Source organism: Dasypus novemcinctus, chromosome 15 (genome assembly GCF_030445035.2).
Source record: "Dasypus novemcinctus isolate mDasNov1 chromosome 15, mDasNov1.1.hap2, whole genome shotgun sequence".
Lineage (NCBI taxonomy): Eukaryota > Metazoa > Chordata > Mammalia > Cingulata > Dasypodidae > Dasypus > Dasypus novemcinctus.
In genome coordinates, this window is record NC_080687.1 from 99028560 (window position 1) to 99043921 (window position 15362).

General features: G+C 38.7%; 1 protein-coding gene across 7 annotated transcripts in view; it reads left to right on the forward strand.

Annotated features, from left to right (window-relative positions):
- The window catches only part of FNDC3A (fibronectin type III domain containing 3A), a 216516-nt gene extending 206755 nt beyond the window's left edge, over nt 1-9761 (forward strand). For all 7 annotated transcript variants that reach the window (XM_058276709.2, XM_058276710.2, XM_058276713.2 and 4 more), the window contains 3 exons: nt 195-361; nt 1544-1671; nt 7233-9761. In XM_058276709.2, coding sequence (XP_058132692.1) covers nt 195-361; nt 1544-1671; nt 7233-7547 — 610 coding nt within the window. In that variant the 3' untranslated portion in view covers nt 7548-9761. The remainder of the gene's footprint in view (nt 1-194; nt 362-1543; nt 1672-7232) is intronic.
- Nucleotides 9762-15362: the final 5601 nt, after the last annotated feature.

The window sequence follows — 15362 nt, forward strand, 5'->3', positions numbered from 1 at the left end:
ACTGATTCTGCAGTTTTCATTTTCTAATGAAAAAACATACAGGTGTATCTGGAGTGTCAAACTGTTCCAGGCATTAACCATTAAGAGTTATTTAGTATTCCTAAATAATGCCCCCAGCTGTACTTTTTTAGTAGTTGTAAGAACAGTTTTCATAAGGTAGTCCAAGGTTTATTTTAATATTATTTCCATTTTAGGTTTGTATCCTTGTATAGAGGACCATGTCACACATACAAAGTACAAAGACTCAACGAATCGACATCCTATAAATTTTGTATTCAAGCTTGTAATGAAGCTGGGGAAGGCCCTCTCTCCCAAGAATATATTTTCACTACTCCAAAATCTGTCCCAGCTGCCTTGAAAGGTAAGTACTATATCCTCCAGCTGTTCTCGTCAATAATAAATTAATTTTAAATGCATTTTTATAAGGTGCTTTATTGTTATTAAAATCTAGCATCCAGTGTGTGTCAAATAGTTGTATTATAAAAAAGAAATTACATAGGCAAACCCGCCTGGGAGTTTGATGCAATAACAAAAGCTGTTTTATCTGGCTCATTCTTTCTTGGACAAGTACTGATCTTTGCCCCTGATCTTTTTAATCTAGCATGAAAATATTCAATTGAATAGACAGGCCAGCTTTCTAATAGGGTCATTTGCCATTTCTGCTATTGTTATTTAAAGGAAAAAAGTCACAACCTCTGGTTGTCTCACTGTTTTGTGTTGTCATAATTTTATTCACTTGGACTTCAAGAGGAGAGCAAGGTCATTTGTTAAGCAAAACATAAGTAAATTCTTAGTTTACTTGGATTTTTAATTAAATTTATACACATGCATGCGTGTGTGTGTGTGTGTGTGTATATATATATATATATAACTAATTTCATAGGGAAACTTATATTAAAGTATCCCTGCTGGCAAGGACTGTACTCTGCATTTAGTCAAAAAAGACTATGTAATTCATTGCAATCTGAGGACAAAGCAAAGACTTGTAGTACAACATCCCGGATCATGTACTTAAATTTGTCATTTGATTAGCAGATCCATAGTTAGCAGGACTGATCTTAAATAGTCTTTCTAATAATGTTGATGAGTTTCACTGAGTCATTTTTCTGTTCACTCATTGAACAAGTATCTCTAGCCTTAAGAAGATGACAGTGATTTTAACCCCTTTGTGCCTTTTTATTGAGTGATATACCCTCAAGAAACTTTGGGAGTATTTTCAATTCACTTTGTTAGGAGAGTTCTTAAATTTAAAAATTCTGTGTTTTAGTTAAGCTCTTAAAGTGCCATAAAAGTTGTTTTAGAACTGCTATATCGTTCCATTGACTTTTCACTTAATGAAAACAGCATAAACCTTGATAGAAGTTTTATCCACTCTGGCTGTGGTAGGACATGTAGTTTGGAGACAGTAAGAGTGGACCTTGGCTCTACAAATTTCAAAAATACACTGATACTTATTTCAAGCTTATAATAGTGTTTTAAAGATTTATTGACTGACCTAAACAAGTGTTTGTTTATAGATTTTATTTATATTTTTCCCTTGCAGCCCCCAAAATAGAAAAAGTAAATGATCACATTTGTGATATTACATGGGAGTGTTTACAACCAATGAAAGGTGATCCAGTTATTTACAGTCTTCAAGTTATGGTGGGAAAAGATTCAGAATTCAAGCAGGTATATGCTAATATATAATTCTGTGGATACATGTTTTATGTTTCTTTAATTTTTATGTATTTTCAATGAAGATTTGACCATCTTTACCTTATATATTCAAAAACATTCAGTATTGTATCCCAAAGATACATTATCTAAGGATTCAAAATCTTTTGGAGGTAAGAGACACTTAAACAGGTTATTCAGGTATTTGATAATTATCTGTTGAACAGCTCCTCTGTGCCAGGCACTCAGTAGCAAAACTGTCCCTGGGGAGGAGCCTACATTCTAGTGGTGAAAGAGACACTGAAATAAAAGCATATAAACACATCAGTATCTTGTGTCAGATAGAGATTAGTGCAGTGCAGAAGAACCCTGGGTAACAGGAATAGGAGGTGCTGCAAGCAGTCTGGTGACATTTGAACAGAGACCCAAAGGAAGTAAACTTGGGAAGAAGAGGACTCCCAGGGTAAAGGCCTTGTGGTGGGGGTTATACTCAGTAAATTTGATGAACAGCAAGGAGGATAACATGGCTAGGTAGAGTGAGCAAGAGAGAGGGCTGTAGGTGGGGCCAGGTAGTAATGGTAGTGGGTTTATAGGTGTGTGGAGGTGATGCAGGGCAGTAGAGGCCGGACTATGGCTTTTACTCTGCAAAACGAGAAGCTAGGGGAGGATTCTAACCAGTCTTGACGTGACCAGACACAAGGTCAATTTGGCTGCAGAGTTGAAACTAGATCGGAGTAGGACAAGGGCTAAGCAGTCTTTTGCAGTAATAGTAATAGTCAGAGTTCTTATACCGTGCTATAGCTATGACAGTCAACGTGGTTATTACAGAGACCTGGTGGAAGGGTCACCTCCCAGCCTAGAGATTCCAGGGAGAGCTTTGCCGAAGAGGTGGTGAATGAGCTGAGGGAGAAAGGATGAGATGATGGCTGGAGTTGTCAGTGCTCCTTATAGGCTTTTTAAAGAATAAGCTTTTGCACAATTCAAAAGCCAAGTTTCTATAAACACTTCATTGTGGGTTTTCTAGCTGCCTTTTTTTAATTTCATTTTAGTATCTTGTCTTGTATTTTCTTTTCCCACTAGAAAACCTATCATTCATCTGTTTCATCCTATTTGTTTACTGTTACAACTATTAATAATAGAATTTTTTCAATATATTCAACATACATATAATTTTCTCCTTTCAAGTTTTGTTAAATATGGAATTGCAGTTTCTTAACTGAAATTACAAAAGGCCCCCAAAGATGCAAATTAAATTTGGCATTGGGTTGTTTTTCTTTATTAAACCATCTGCAAATTGACATGATAATTAGATTTGAAATGTAATTTACAGATAAGCAGGTTTCCTTCCAAGGAGGAAGCAAAATTAATATTAAAGAAAATGTAATTATGTTACATGTTTAAAGGAAGTAGGGATCCCATATTTTAGTACTGTATGAATCTTAATACACTTATGTCACTGCATGAAACAGCAAAGCTAATTAAATGCTAAATTAACCCTATCATAATTTTCACTGACTTTGGATTATAAAAGTAATCCAGAATTACTTAAAATATTGATTTCCTTAGAACTTCATCCTGTATGTGTTCATCCGAATCCCTTAAATCTTTTTAAATTCTATGACTGACTTGCAAGTTATGTCAGCAGTTTAGAGATCTTTTTTTTCAATTTCGTTTTTGGAATGTAATATTTTATCTGTAATTTATTTTATACTTAACACACATGTATTAAGTACTGCGTACAATGATGGGAAACCTACCTTATTTAATAAGTTAGTGTTTTGTTTTCATGGAAATATTTTAGAGTCTAGTAAACAAGGGGGAGTCAGACATCCCCTTCAAAACCAGGTTTCTGTTTGGGGGGGGCGGGACGGGTGTTTGTACCCGGGCCTACTGGGTGGGGGGGGGGGGCGGGACGGGTGTTTGTACCGGGCCTACTGGGTGGGGGGGGCGGGACGGGTGTTTGTACCCGGGCCTACTGGGTGGGGGGGGGGGGCGGGACGGGTGTTTGTACCCGGGCCTACTGGGTGGGGGGGGGGGGCGGGACGGGTGTTTGTACCCGGGCCTACTGGGTGGGGGGGGGGGCGGGACGGGTGTTTGTACCGGGCCTACTGGGTGGGGGGGGGCGGGACGGGTGTTTGTACCGGGCCTACTGGGTGGGGGGGGGGGGGCGGGACGGGTGTTTGTACCGGGCCTACTGGGTGGGGGGGGGGGGGCGGGACGGGTGTTTGTACCGGGCCTACTGGGCCTATGCGGTGTGTGTGTTCCCTCCTTCAACTTCCCAACTCAGAGCGCAGATCCTCAAGAACACTGTTCCTCAAGTCCCAAATGATTCTTGGCACACTGCTCTGGAAGCTCCATGTCGTCGTTTTTACATCTCCCTCCGCAATAATGGAGAGAAAGAAGGGGAGAAACATGAGCTCTGTAGTATTTATGTTCAGATATTTCTGAGGATTTAGTAACACTTTAGTTTTTGCTGTTCTCTTTATGTGTTGCTCACTACAAAATAGTTATTTGCAATAGTATATTCATAAATTACAGAAGGATCAGATTTTGTGACCAAATGTGCTAAATTATATGACAACATATGTCTCATTATATGTAATAATGAATAGTTATTTTTAAATGCAATCCAGTGTATATCTTAGGGAAAAATAAAAGTATGAGTTCAGTCCCAAAGCAATCCACTGCTGAAACCTTTGCCTTATGTTAGCTGCTATGAATAATAAGTACTGTACATATTAGTACAAACTGAGGTTATGGATATATAGTGTACACAAAAAGTAATCATAGCTGAACAAAACCTGCTCCTCTGTAATGACAGCCTCAGCGATGGAAAAGTTTGACAGTAAAATTATCCTCTTATCCTAGAAAAGTAACAAGGACTATTTTTTAGATTGGTGCAAAAATACATACAAACAGGTAAGATACTGTTTTCATTTTTATTGGCTCCATTTCTACAATTGGTATTTTCTCCATGTAGCAAAGTATTCACAAAGTTTAAAATAAGGACAAAAACCAGTTGATGAAACTATACTTTCATTAAAAGTTTTCCCGTAAAATTGTTACAGTAGACATGCTATTTGAAAGCTCTTGGCCAGCTGCAAATGCACAAGCTCCACCAGTTTAAATTTTAATCTGTATTTTTCAGCTAAAATGCTAAGAGTAAACAGTAATCTACCATTTTCTTAACAGTGAATCTGTATTAACTGCTCCTTGCCCCATGCTGTCTTTAAATGGATAATTGATTCATAGCAAAGGGGCTGTTTTGTTTTAATTATATGTGAGCAATAGCTAAAGGCCAAAAATTTCTACATTTAGAGTGTTTACTTGCTCTTCACTGTGTATTAAGGTCACAACAGTGTTACTTTTGACAATGTTGAGTAGGGGCAAAAATGGTATTATTCATTTTAATTCTTTTTCCTCATTCTAAGGTCTTACTCAGCTCATGTCAAGCATAAGCCTTATTTGAATAGCTTCTCTCAAATATATAAGCCTCTCAAGTTAGCTTTAGCAAGTTCATCTGTGTTCCTCAGTCTCTGTGTCTACGGTTGCCTGTAAGACGTCTTTCTCTAGGATTTAGATCCTCCCAACACCTGACACATAAAATGGAAAACTCGGTCTCATCTTCTTCCTTCCTGGTCTCTCCCCTCCAGCTTCTTCCTTCCTTCATCAGTATCATGTTGGTCAAGCTTTAACTCCTCAGAACAACTTTTTTTCCTCCCCACCTCTTATTCAGAAGTCATTTCTAGACCTATAGCAACTCCATAAGGGCCTCATGGCCTCATGCTCACGTCCAGCAGGAGCCCCTCCTGCCCAGCGCCCTTCAGCCCTCACACAACCTCACACTTAGGATTCCTGAAACACCGCTTTGATGTCATACAGTGGAAGCGGCTCCCTGGTGAATTAAACCTAAACTCCTGCGACTAAATTATAAACTTATTCTTCCTCTCTCTACCAAATTTTTCACCTATCACCTTCATGCTGTTCGTTGGTTTTTTCCCTTACCCATAGTGTTACCATCTCATTTGGAGTCAGAAGGAAGGAACATTTTAAAGATACAAGTAACCCTTTAGATCCATAAGACAAATATTTTTTTTTTACTAAATTGCCTTCATTAAATGTGCACTATTTCACATTCTTTTTTAATACAACCATCTGTTTTATTTAAGTTAATGCTTTTTTTAAGGAGGTACCAGGGACTGGAGGAAGTACCAGGACCTTGTTCATGGGAAGCAGGTGTTCAACCTCTTGAGCTACATCTGCTCCCCTAAGTTAATCCTTTTATCATCATCTTTAAGGTCATTTTAAGGCACCTTCAATAAATGTTCCTTTATATATATTCTCTGCATCCATTCACTTAAATTTTAAAATAAGTTAGTCTCTGATTTAGTGGTCTTTCAGTACCTGCTATATACTTGATTCTGGAGACACAAATAAGACAGAAATCTTTTCTTTGCTCCTGCAGTAGCAAACCAATATATAAACACTTAGATTTACAACACAGAAACAGTTGAGGCAGCTGAAAGTGCCTGAGAGTATTCTAGCCCACATGTTAGCTGATCTGACTCAGAACCCACAGCAGCTGGAGGACTCAATTGAATGCCCTTGGTTTCATTTACAGGATGAGGAGTTGAACTGAAAGGCACTCATGAAAGTAGGCACTTTACTAATAACTGCTTTAACTAGTTCATTTCATCCCCAAATTACCTACAATATAACCACTGTTAAGCCTCTTTTCCTAAGGTATTGGCTAAGATCACATGGGTGTGAAGTGGTGGAACAGGGCTTGAACCCAGGAGTGAACCATTCCAGCAGTTACCCTCTTAATCACTAGCACACCGCTTTGAAAATATTTGGAATTCCATTCTTGTTCTTTCTCTTCTAAGGGACGGGAAGAGGAGTTGGGTTTTAAGATCCTATCGTGATTCTAAGTGCTCTCTCTGAAATTTATAAAATGATTTGCCATACACAGAGATTGAGCACCTTCCCCTCAATCCAAAAGGTCCCAGGATCAGTTCCCGGTGCAGCCTAAAGAGAGGACAAGCAGACACAGAAGAACACACAGCAAATGGACACAGCAGACCATTGGGGGGGGGGGAATTGGATCAATAAATCTTTTTTTTGAAAGTGCTTTGCCATAAACACTTATAGAGGCCCTCATTCATTCATTCCTTATCTCCTCCACAAGCGTATTGAAAAAATTTACCAGTTAAACAAAAATGTTGTAGGGAGCATCTGTGCCCCTGCTTTCATAGAATGATTTCACAAAAACCCTACACTTGAAGAAACAAGGGACATGCCTGTGAGTTGATTCTGCTTGTTTTCTAGCTGCTTTGGAGGCATGTCTTCACTTGACGGGACCATAAGCTCTGTGAGGGTAGATCATACCTGATCATTTTTCAGATTTATAGAGCAGAGACATACTTCAGTGGATAGGTATATTTAAAATATCATTTAAAAGATAAAATGAATGGCACTCGCTTTCAGGCCAAAAATCATTCTAAAACTGGTCAGCCTTAACATTGACTTTCTGCCCAGTCTTCACACAATCCTTCCTTTTCCTGTTTTATTAACAGATTTACAAAGGTCCTGACTCTTCATTCCGGTATTCAAGCCTACAGCTCAACTGTGAATATCGTTTCCGTGTGTGTGCCATTCGCCAGTGCCAAGATGCGTCTGGGGGGCATCAGGACCTCGTGGGCCCCTCCAGCAGCATGGCGCTCTTCATCCCCCAGAGGACCGAGCCGCCAGCGGGCACCAGAGACACTGTGAAAAGCACCAGGGCCCCGCGGGCACTCACCGACGAGCAGTGCGCGGCTGTCATCCTTGTGCTGTTTGCTTTCTTTTCCATCTTGATTGCCTTTATCATTCAGTACTTTGTAATCAAGTGAAAATACAACTTTATTTTACAACACGTTACTACACTTTGTTTTGTCATGAACTAAAGTTATTTCTGTATTGCTTTTACAAAAAACAGTGGCATTTGGCACTGGCGTTGAGGCTACAGCACATCATTTTTGCCATGACAATGCTTATATTGTTAGGTAGAGGCTGGCACTTTATCAGAATGCAAGCCACAGAAATATCAGTTTGTTTTATTTGGTTAGGGTTTTTTGCTTTTGACTTTTTGGTGGGTTTTTTTTTTCTTCTTTTTTTCTTTTTTTCTTTTTTTTTTTTTTTCTTTTGACATGCCTTCTTACAGAACAAACTTTCTAAGAGGCAACAGTAGATAATTGACATTTTGACCAGTGAAGCATGAGTGTAACAGTGATAACCTGATCTGCTTTTTTAAAAGATTATTACCAAGTGAAAAATTCAGAATGAAAAAAACTTACACTAACATGCTATATAAAAATGTTAAAAGTCTGATGCTGTGAAAACAATCTAGTGCTATATTTCTACCTCCTCATTTGTCTTAATTATTTGGTAAGTGGGATTATGATGAATAACTGGAGGGCTTAGTAAGCAAAAATCTGAATGAAAAAATATGCATGAAAAAAGAAACTTCCTGTTTGATAAATGTGGAGTTCTTCACTGCAAGTATATATTCATAAATTCATAAATAAGACACTTAAAGAAAGCACAGATAGTTTACTCGGACTAAAAATACTTCAGTGTTTACTCATAAAGTACCTCTTCAGGTCTTGAAAACATGAAAAAGAAGAGGGAAGGCTTTTAGAGTGTTACTTCTCTAAAGTAAGCATAACTATTTTGAAATTTCAAACCTATTTAATTTGGCTTCTGTTCGGTGAGCCCTTGAGCTACATTTATGGGTTTATGGGTATATATATAAACCATACATAGGAAGAGTATAAATAAATGAATATACACACAGTACATATTCATGTCTATTTGGCATAGGCCAGTTTTGAAGAACTCCCACAAGTTTTGCTGCTTCTCCTGTAACTACTGCCATCGCCATCAGAATTCCTAATCAAACCTAACGTTTTTGTTTGGGGCACCAAATCCGAAGACAAAATTTGCACCAGTAAACTTCAAGCTGCTTTCTTTCTTGAAAAACAAATGTTTAATGTAATGTCTGTTTGGATACTGTTCCAAATTGTTGATTGCATGTGGTTAATGTTGCATTAGAGCACTTTGCAATTGCATAATTCATTAATGTTTTATGAGCTTGCATTTGTGAGTTATTGGATGATCAGACTGAATTTTGTCAAGTACTCCATTGTACATCTTGCCTAGATGTCAATGACTGCCAGTAATATATGGTTTGAAATGAAATTCTCTAAAATTCTTGTTTTATCATACCTGTTATCTGTAAAACACTTGTAACTAGCTCTTTTTAATTTATTATTTGAATTTTAGGATAGTGAATCACTAATTTTTAGTTGCTGAGGTTAGCAGTTTAGTGATTACTAAGCACTGTCGGTCTTTGGAAAAAAGAACATGTTTTGTGCTTTGAAGATCTCTGAAGAATCCCTTATTAGAATGGGCATGTATTGTAACTGTTCTATGTCACATGATTCGTGCTGTAGAAGAAACATTAACTTTGTTCAAAAAAGAAATGGATAAACTTGGCCTTTCCGAGTGGTAAGAATGATCTGTCACTATAATATACTATATGTTTACATTTTATTTAAATTCAATCTCGTGTGTAGGCTGATGACCATCCCCCGAAACAACAGTGATTGCAATTGTTTTCTAGAAACTTCTTTAAAGTGCCACATTTGGCTGTAAAAATGTGTTTGAGTGTAATAGCCCAGAGATTTCTATATCGTTAAATGTCTAAAACAGTGAAATGTGCCACTGTGGCAAGTTACAGTGGCTTATGTTTTTCATAGTAAACTCAAATGAACTCCTATTTTTGATAGTAAATGTCATTTAATAGTGTATTTGCCATTTGAGACTCACTGCAAAATTAATGCAGAGGAGAAAATTTTTAATGTAATCTTGATTTTACCTCATATATTGTACATTCCAAAAACTCTAAACTTTTTAAAGATTATAGATACACTACCAAACATATAACTTTAAAATTGTGTAAGGTTGAACTTCATACAAATGAAAAAATCTCATAAAAAATAAACTATGTAGCGAAAGTGTCTTTAAAATCCAAGGAAAATAAAAGTTGTATCATTCTTTTTTGAGATATGTTTTTTGTATTCATATATACATTCATTATTTGCTACCTGTTTTAGAAAATGAAGTGTTAACATCTCTCTGCTTGCAATGGGCATAAAACAATTTTTCAGCTGTATCCAAAATCTGTAGTATGAGAGGACCCATGATCATTTTAGAAGATAAAGCCCACCAGTAGACTAAAGAATGAAATTAGAAGTTTGATCCTAGTGACTTGATTTTGTGGATTAATTAAATGTCTTGCTTCCTTTACATATATATTCAGAATAAGGGTAGGTCCAATGTAACATTCCCAGTTGGAGGAGAAAAATCTACCTCTCTTCACCTATATCGTGGTACCTTCAGTCTCTCACTTCTGGGGCCCAGAACTTTCCACTTGTCCTGTCATCTGCCCCAAAGTCTACCTTCCAGAAGGTTCAGCATTTCCTCACTAATCCCATGTCCTTGTGCCCTGTTAACATTTCTGTCCCATGGATTTCCTCCGGGGGATGCAATGCTTGTTACAACCCAGGTGGATCTCTCATTGCCACAACTGCAGGTACCACAGTGTTAGGCTGGGGAAGGGGAGAGATTTGGGATATAGACACATCACTCCACAGAGACAACCAAGTTAAGAGTCCAGCTTTGAGTAGGATACAATACTGATTTACAGCATGGGACATGTTGCCTCCATAATTTTTTCTGTAGATTGGAAATTTTACATGTTAGTAGTTGTCCTCATCAAATTCTATGCCTGATTGGTGCCTTCAAATATTTAGATGCTGTACGATGGCTTTTTCATCTCAAAATCAAAATAGAGGACTTCCCTGTTTCTGCTTGCTATGGCAAATTTGCCCAGAGAAAGGGGCTTCAAAACAATAGATTAAGTCACATGATTCATTCAAATCATAATGGTAGGGAGCAAATATAGCTCAAGTGGTTGAGTGCCTGCTTCCCGTGTGCGAGGTCCTGGGTTTGATCCCCAGTATCTCGTAAACTAAAATGAAAAAAACAAACTCATTAGGGAGTGGCTTTGGCTCAGTGGTTGAGTGCCTCTTTCCCATGTATGAAGTCCTGTGTTCAATGCCCAGTACCTCCTAAAAAAAGTCATAATGGTGAGCATCCATAACCACTTCATATGTGCTAGGCTTTGTGTTCAGTGACTTGAAGGTAATTATCTCATATAATGTTAATTGCTCTATTAATAAACCAAAGAACAGAGAAGTCATGCACTCTGCCAAAGGTGGTGTGGCTAATAAATGACTGATGGGTTTTGAATCTCCACGCTTGACCACTTTCTTAGCTGTTCACGAAGTCCAGAATTTTAAAGAAGGAAATTTTTTAAGATTTATTTCTCCCCACCCCCTCATTTACACTTGCTGTGTCTGTTCTTTTAACTTGTTTTCTAGGAGGCATCGAGGACTGAACCTAGGACCTCCAATGTGGGAGGGAGGCACCCAATCACTTGAGCCACCTCTGCTTGCTGCTCTGTCTCATTATGTTTTCCTCCTTGCATCTCTTGTTAGCTTGTGACATCAGCTTGCAGTCTTTCTCGTCCTCTCTAGGAGACACCAGGAACCAAACCTGGAGCCTCCGTGTGGTAGGCAGGAGTTCAGTCGCTTGGGCCACATCCACTTCCCAGAAGTCAAAATTTAATATTGATATTATAATTATAAAAATATTATGTTTATGGTAGCATTTATTGATTACTTCCATTGGGCTAAGCACTTACACATATCCAAAGCACCCCACAGCCCTCTGCAGGTTGAACAGAAAGAAATCAGATGAGGAGAATCTCCAGGTCAGGAAGGGTACTGGACTGTCATGAGAAGCCCCAATTTCTTTCCTCTTGAGTTTCATCTTCTGATACTTTGACTCTCATTTTGAGTCCACAATCAACCCAAGGAGTAACTCATCTTCTTAAATTCTCCTTCATGCAAGATTAAAAATACTTTCATTGCCCCTTACCACAAAGGAGCAGAATAACGTACCCAATAAGGGAATATAGCTACAACATGGATGAGTCTCAAAAATACACTAAGTGATGGAAGCCAGACACAAGGTCACATGCTGTGTGGTTCCATTTATGGGAACTGTCCAGAAGTGGTAAATCCATTGAAACAGCAGACTGATGATTATTGGGGCTGGGAGGGCTGGGGTGGGAGGCCTAAGGAATAAATGCTTAATGGGTGCAGGGTTTCATTTGGGAGCGTTGAAAATGTTTTGCAACTAGATAGAGATAATTGTGCAACATTATGAATGCACTAGCACTGGTTCATTTTATGTTAGTGTGAATTTCACATCAAAGTTTTTAAAAGGGAATGTAAGATGTAGCATAAGACAAGCCTCCTGGACATCAGTGAGGCAGTAAATCCATTTTACTAAGGACACAGGCCAGCTTCTCACTTCCTTTTCAAACGTTGCAGACTTCCATGGTGTTCACACCCCTTTCAGTGTTCTAGTCTGTGGGATGTTCCTGGTTTACAATTGAATTTTTATGGATTTTTAAAATATTTTTTTAAGATACTTAGATGACAAATGTTACATACGCCCCACTCCCCACACCTCTCACACCCTCCCACATAAACAACATCCTTCATTAGTGTGGCACAGTCATTGCCATTGATAAACGCACCCTTGGGCACTGCCACTGAGCATGGGCCCTGGTTCACATTGCAGTTTACACTCTCCCACACAATTCTGCCTGTTATGGGAAGATATAAAATGGCTTATATCTGTCGTTGCAATGTCATTCAGGACGATTCCCAAGTCCTGAAAAAAACCCCATATTACACCTGTTTTACCCTCTCCTTGCCCCCAGAGCCTCCAGTGGCCACTGCCTCCACATCAATGTTGAAATTTCTGCCATTGCTAGAATCACATTAGGTCTATAGTAGAATACCAATAAGTCCACTCTAGTCCACTGTTCATCCCCCAGCCCTGAGGATTCTGGGGATGGTGATGCCCACTCCACCTCACTCCCATATGGCTAATGGATGGGACTCTCTTACTTGCAGCTGTAGACTTTCTTGGTTCCTTGTTATGGTGGTTGTCCACCCTCACCTCCTTGTTAGTTGTCCTGGGTGAGTCCAATGAACTGGAGAGTAGGTGTTGCAACTCAGCTGAGGCGCTGGGCCCACCTGGCACATGGACAGCCTAAAGATTCCAGTCTCTTGTACCAACTCCAGCACCAGCTATAGGTTCAAATAGAAGGGACAGATGAGCCATGTTTAGGGAAGCCATAACTGAGTCCAAATCTGTCACTCTCAGGAGCACAAACTCCAGAGCAGGGCCCAGTGGCAAGGCACCGAACTCCAGAGTTGTCTGCCCGGACCGTGGGACCTGGGTGTCTCCTGAGCCCTCAGGAGCTTTATGGATGTTTTCTATAGTTCATTTGTGGATGTTTTTTGATAGCTGCTGAATGATTTGCTCCGTCCAGGCCTCAAGTTTTCATCTCTATCTCAATATTTCTAGGGTGACCCAGTGATCTTAGAGAAGAAATTATCTTTTACAGTTTCACATTTAAAAAATAAGTATTCAATAAGAATGTTTCAAATACAGTAGCAGTAAGAGCTATTTTCTCAAAGTCTATATTCTGCAAACTAATCTAGAAAAAAACCTTAGAGAAAAATTCATGTATTAGGTGCTCAAGTAATAATGCTAACAGAATTAATTTATGACTCCATAAATTTGGTACAGACCCATTTAAACCAGGATGAAGCCTAGTGTCCAGTAGTAAGTCTGGCTCAAAATGGCCTCTGAGGAATGAAAAGAGGAAATTGCAAAGGGTCCAGGGGGTGCACAATTCCAGAAAGAGCAACGAACAGTCTTTGACAATATAAATAAGGATGAATTTTTTTTAAAGGGAGGGCACCAAATTTTAAATGCTGTCCTAAACCCAATGTAAATAAGAATGTGGTACTGTCATTCTCATGGACATAGAAAAACTCTGAAAAAGCACTAAGCTAGTTGTTGGAAACTGAGGCACAGTGGCCTCACAAGGGGAGACGTGCTGTCTCCATGCTAGTGCTGTCTCCATGGCTACGCTGGCACCCTAAGGAATGCGGTAATTAAGAGCTCCCGCAAATGGGATGAAGCTCTTAAAGGCTGAAAGGAAAGATGAGCTCATACCTTGTGTAGTGAATAGAACACTTTGACTTTGTACCTTGAGATAAGATTTTTTTTAATTCCTTAGACTATGGGTAATGCTGATAGTTGATACGTGTTGCTGCTTAATGTCACATACGCTATGTTTGTGCTATGTTTGTGCTTATTGGCATGTAGGCTATATATGCCTGCTTCTTGGCACGTACACTGGGGTATATGTAGAGCCCTTTGTAAACAATAAAGTTGTCTGAGGAGTTATTACTCGCAGACCCCCTAATCCCAGCTCTCTCATTCTTTTCTTCTTCTTTTTTTCACTTTCTTTCATTCCTGATACCCTTTGGGTCCAAATCTCCAACAGCTAGTCCCACTAAATTATAAAGACTCAGTAATTTAAAAATATAATACCAGCACAGAAAAAGCAAAGGAACAGAATAGAAAGCCCATAGTCCCAAGTATATATAGGAATTTAGTATTTGAGAAAGCCAACACCTCTAACCAGTGGCATAAAAAGGAACAAGTCCATAAATGAGGTTGACACAACAGGATAGCTATATTTTTTAAAAATGAAAGTCGGGTCCATATTTCACACTACATCATGACGAATTCCAAATGAATCCACCATTTAATTGTGAAAAAAAAAAAGGAAGTAAATAAAGTGGAATGTGTGAGAGATTTCTCTACCATCTTGGAATAGGTAATGGCCTTTCAAGTCATGTCTCAAAGAAGCCATAAAAGGAAAGGTTTATCCTTTCAATGCCATAAAAATAAAATCTTCTGCATGGCAGTAAAGACCAAAGTCAAGGCAAACAGCAGAACAAGAAAAAAAAATTGCAACTCAAACCCCAGAGGAGGGCTAATCTAATCTCTCTAATAAAGGAAAACATAATGAGTTCCTAAATGTGGATGCTAACCAACAACACAATATAAAAACAGGCAAAGGTACACAACAGTTCACAGAAAAGGAAATTGAAAGAACACAAACCATATGACAAGATGTTCAGTCTCCTAAGAGTAATGCAAAATAAAACGCTAACAACCCATTTTTCACTATCATTGGCAAAAATGTAAAACTTTGATTATATACTTTGTTAATAACACTGTAGGAAAACAAGACATAGGTGAAGTTTAAGGTGTGCAGCCCCTTTATCAAGGGAAACTACAAACTGCATATACCCTTTAATCTGACAAATCCGCTGATAAGAATTTATCCTACAGATAACATTCACCCACTTATGACATGTGGGCAATACCATCCAATTTGCAGAGCTGTAACATCAAAAGATTGGAAATTAAGCTAGCAACAACTGAAAACTGGTTAAATAAATGACTATATATCCAAGCGATGGCACTGTGCACATGAAGCAAAGAGAACAAGGCAATTCCCCTCTATGAATGATCTGGAAAGCATACCAAGAACTTGAGTTAAAAAGCCAAGTGCAAAATAAAGCCTTCAATGACTCCAGCTTCCAACTGCCGAGTCCCTCCCAGCCTTTGCGTCTCCGCAGCTGAGGTACCAGACACCA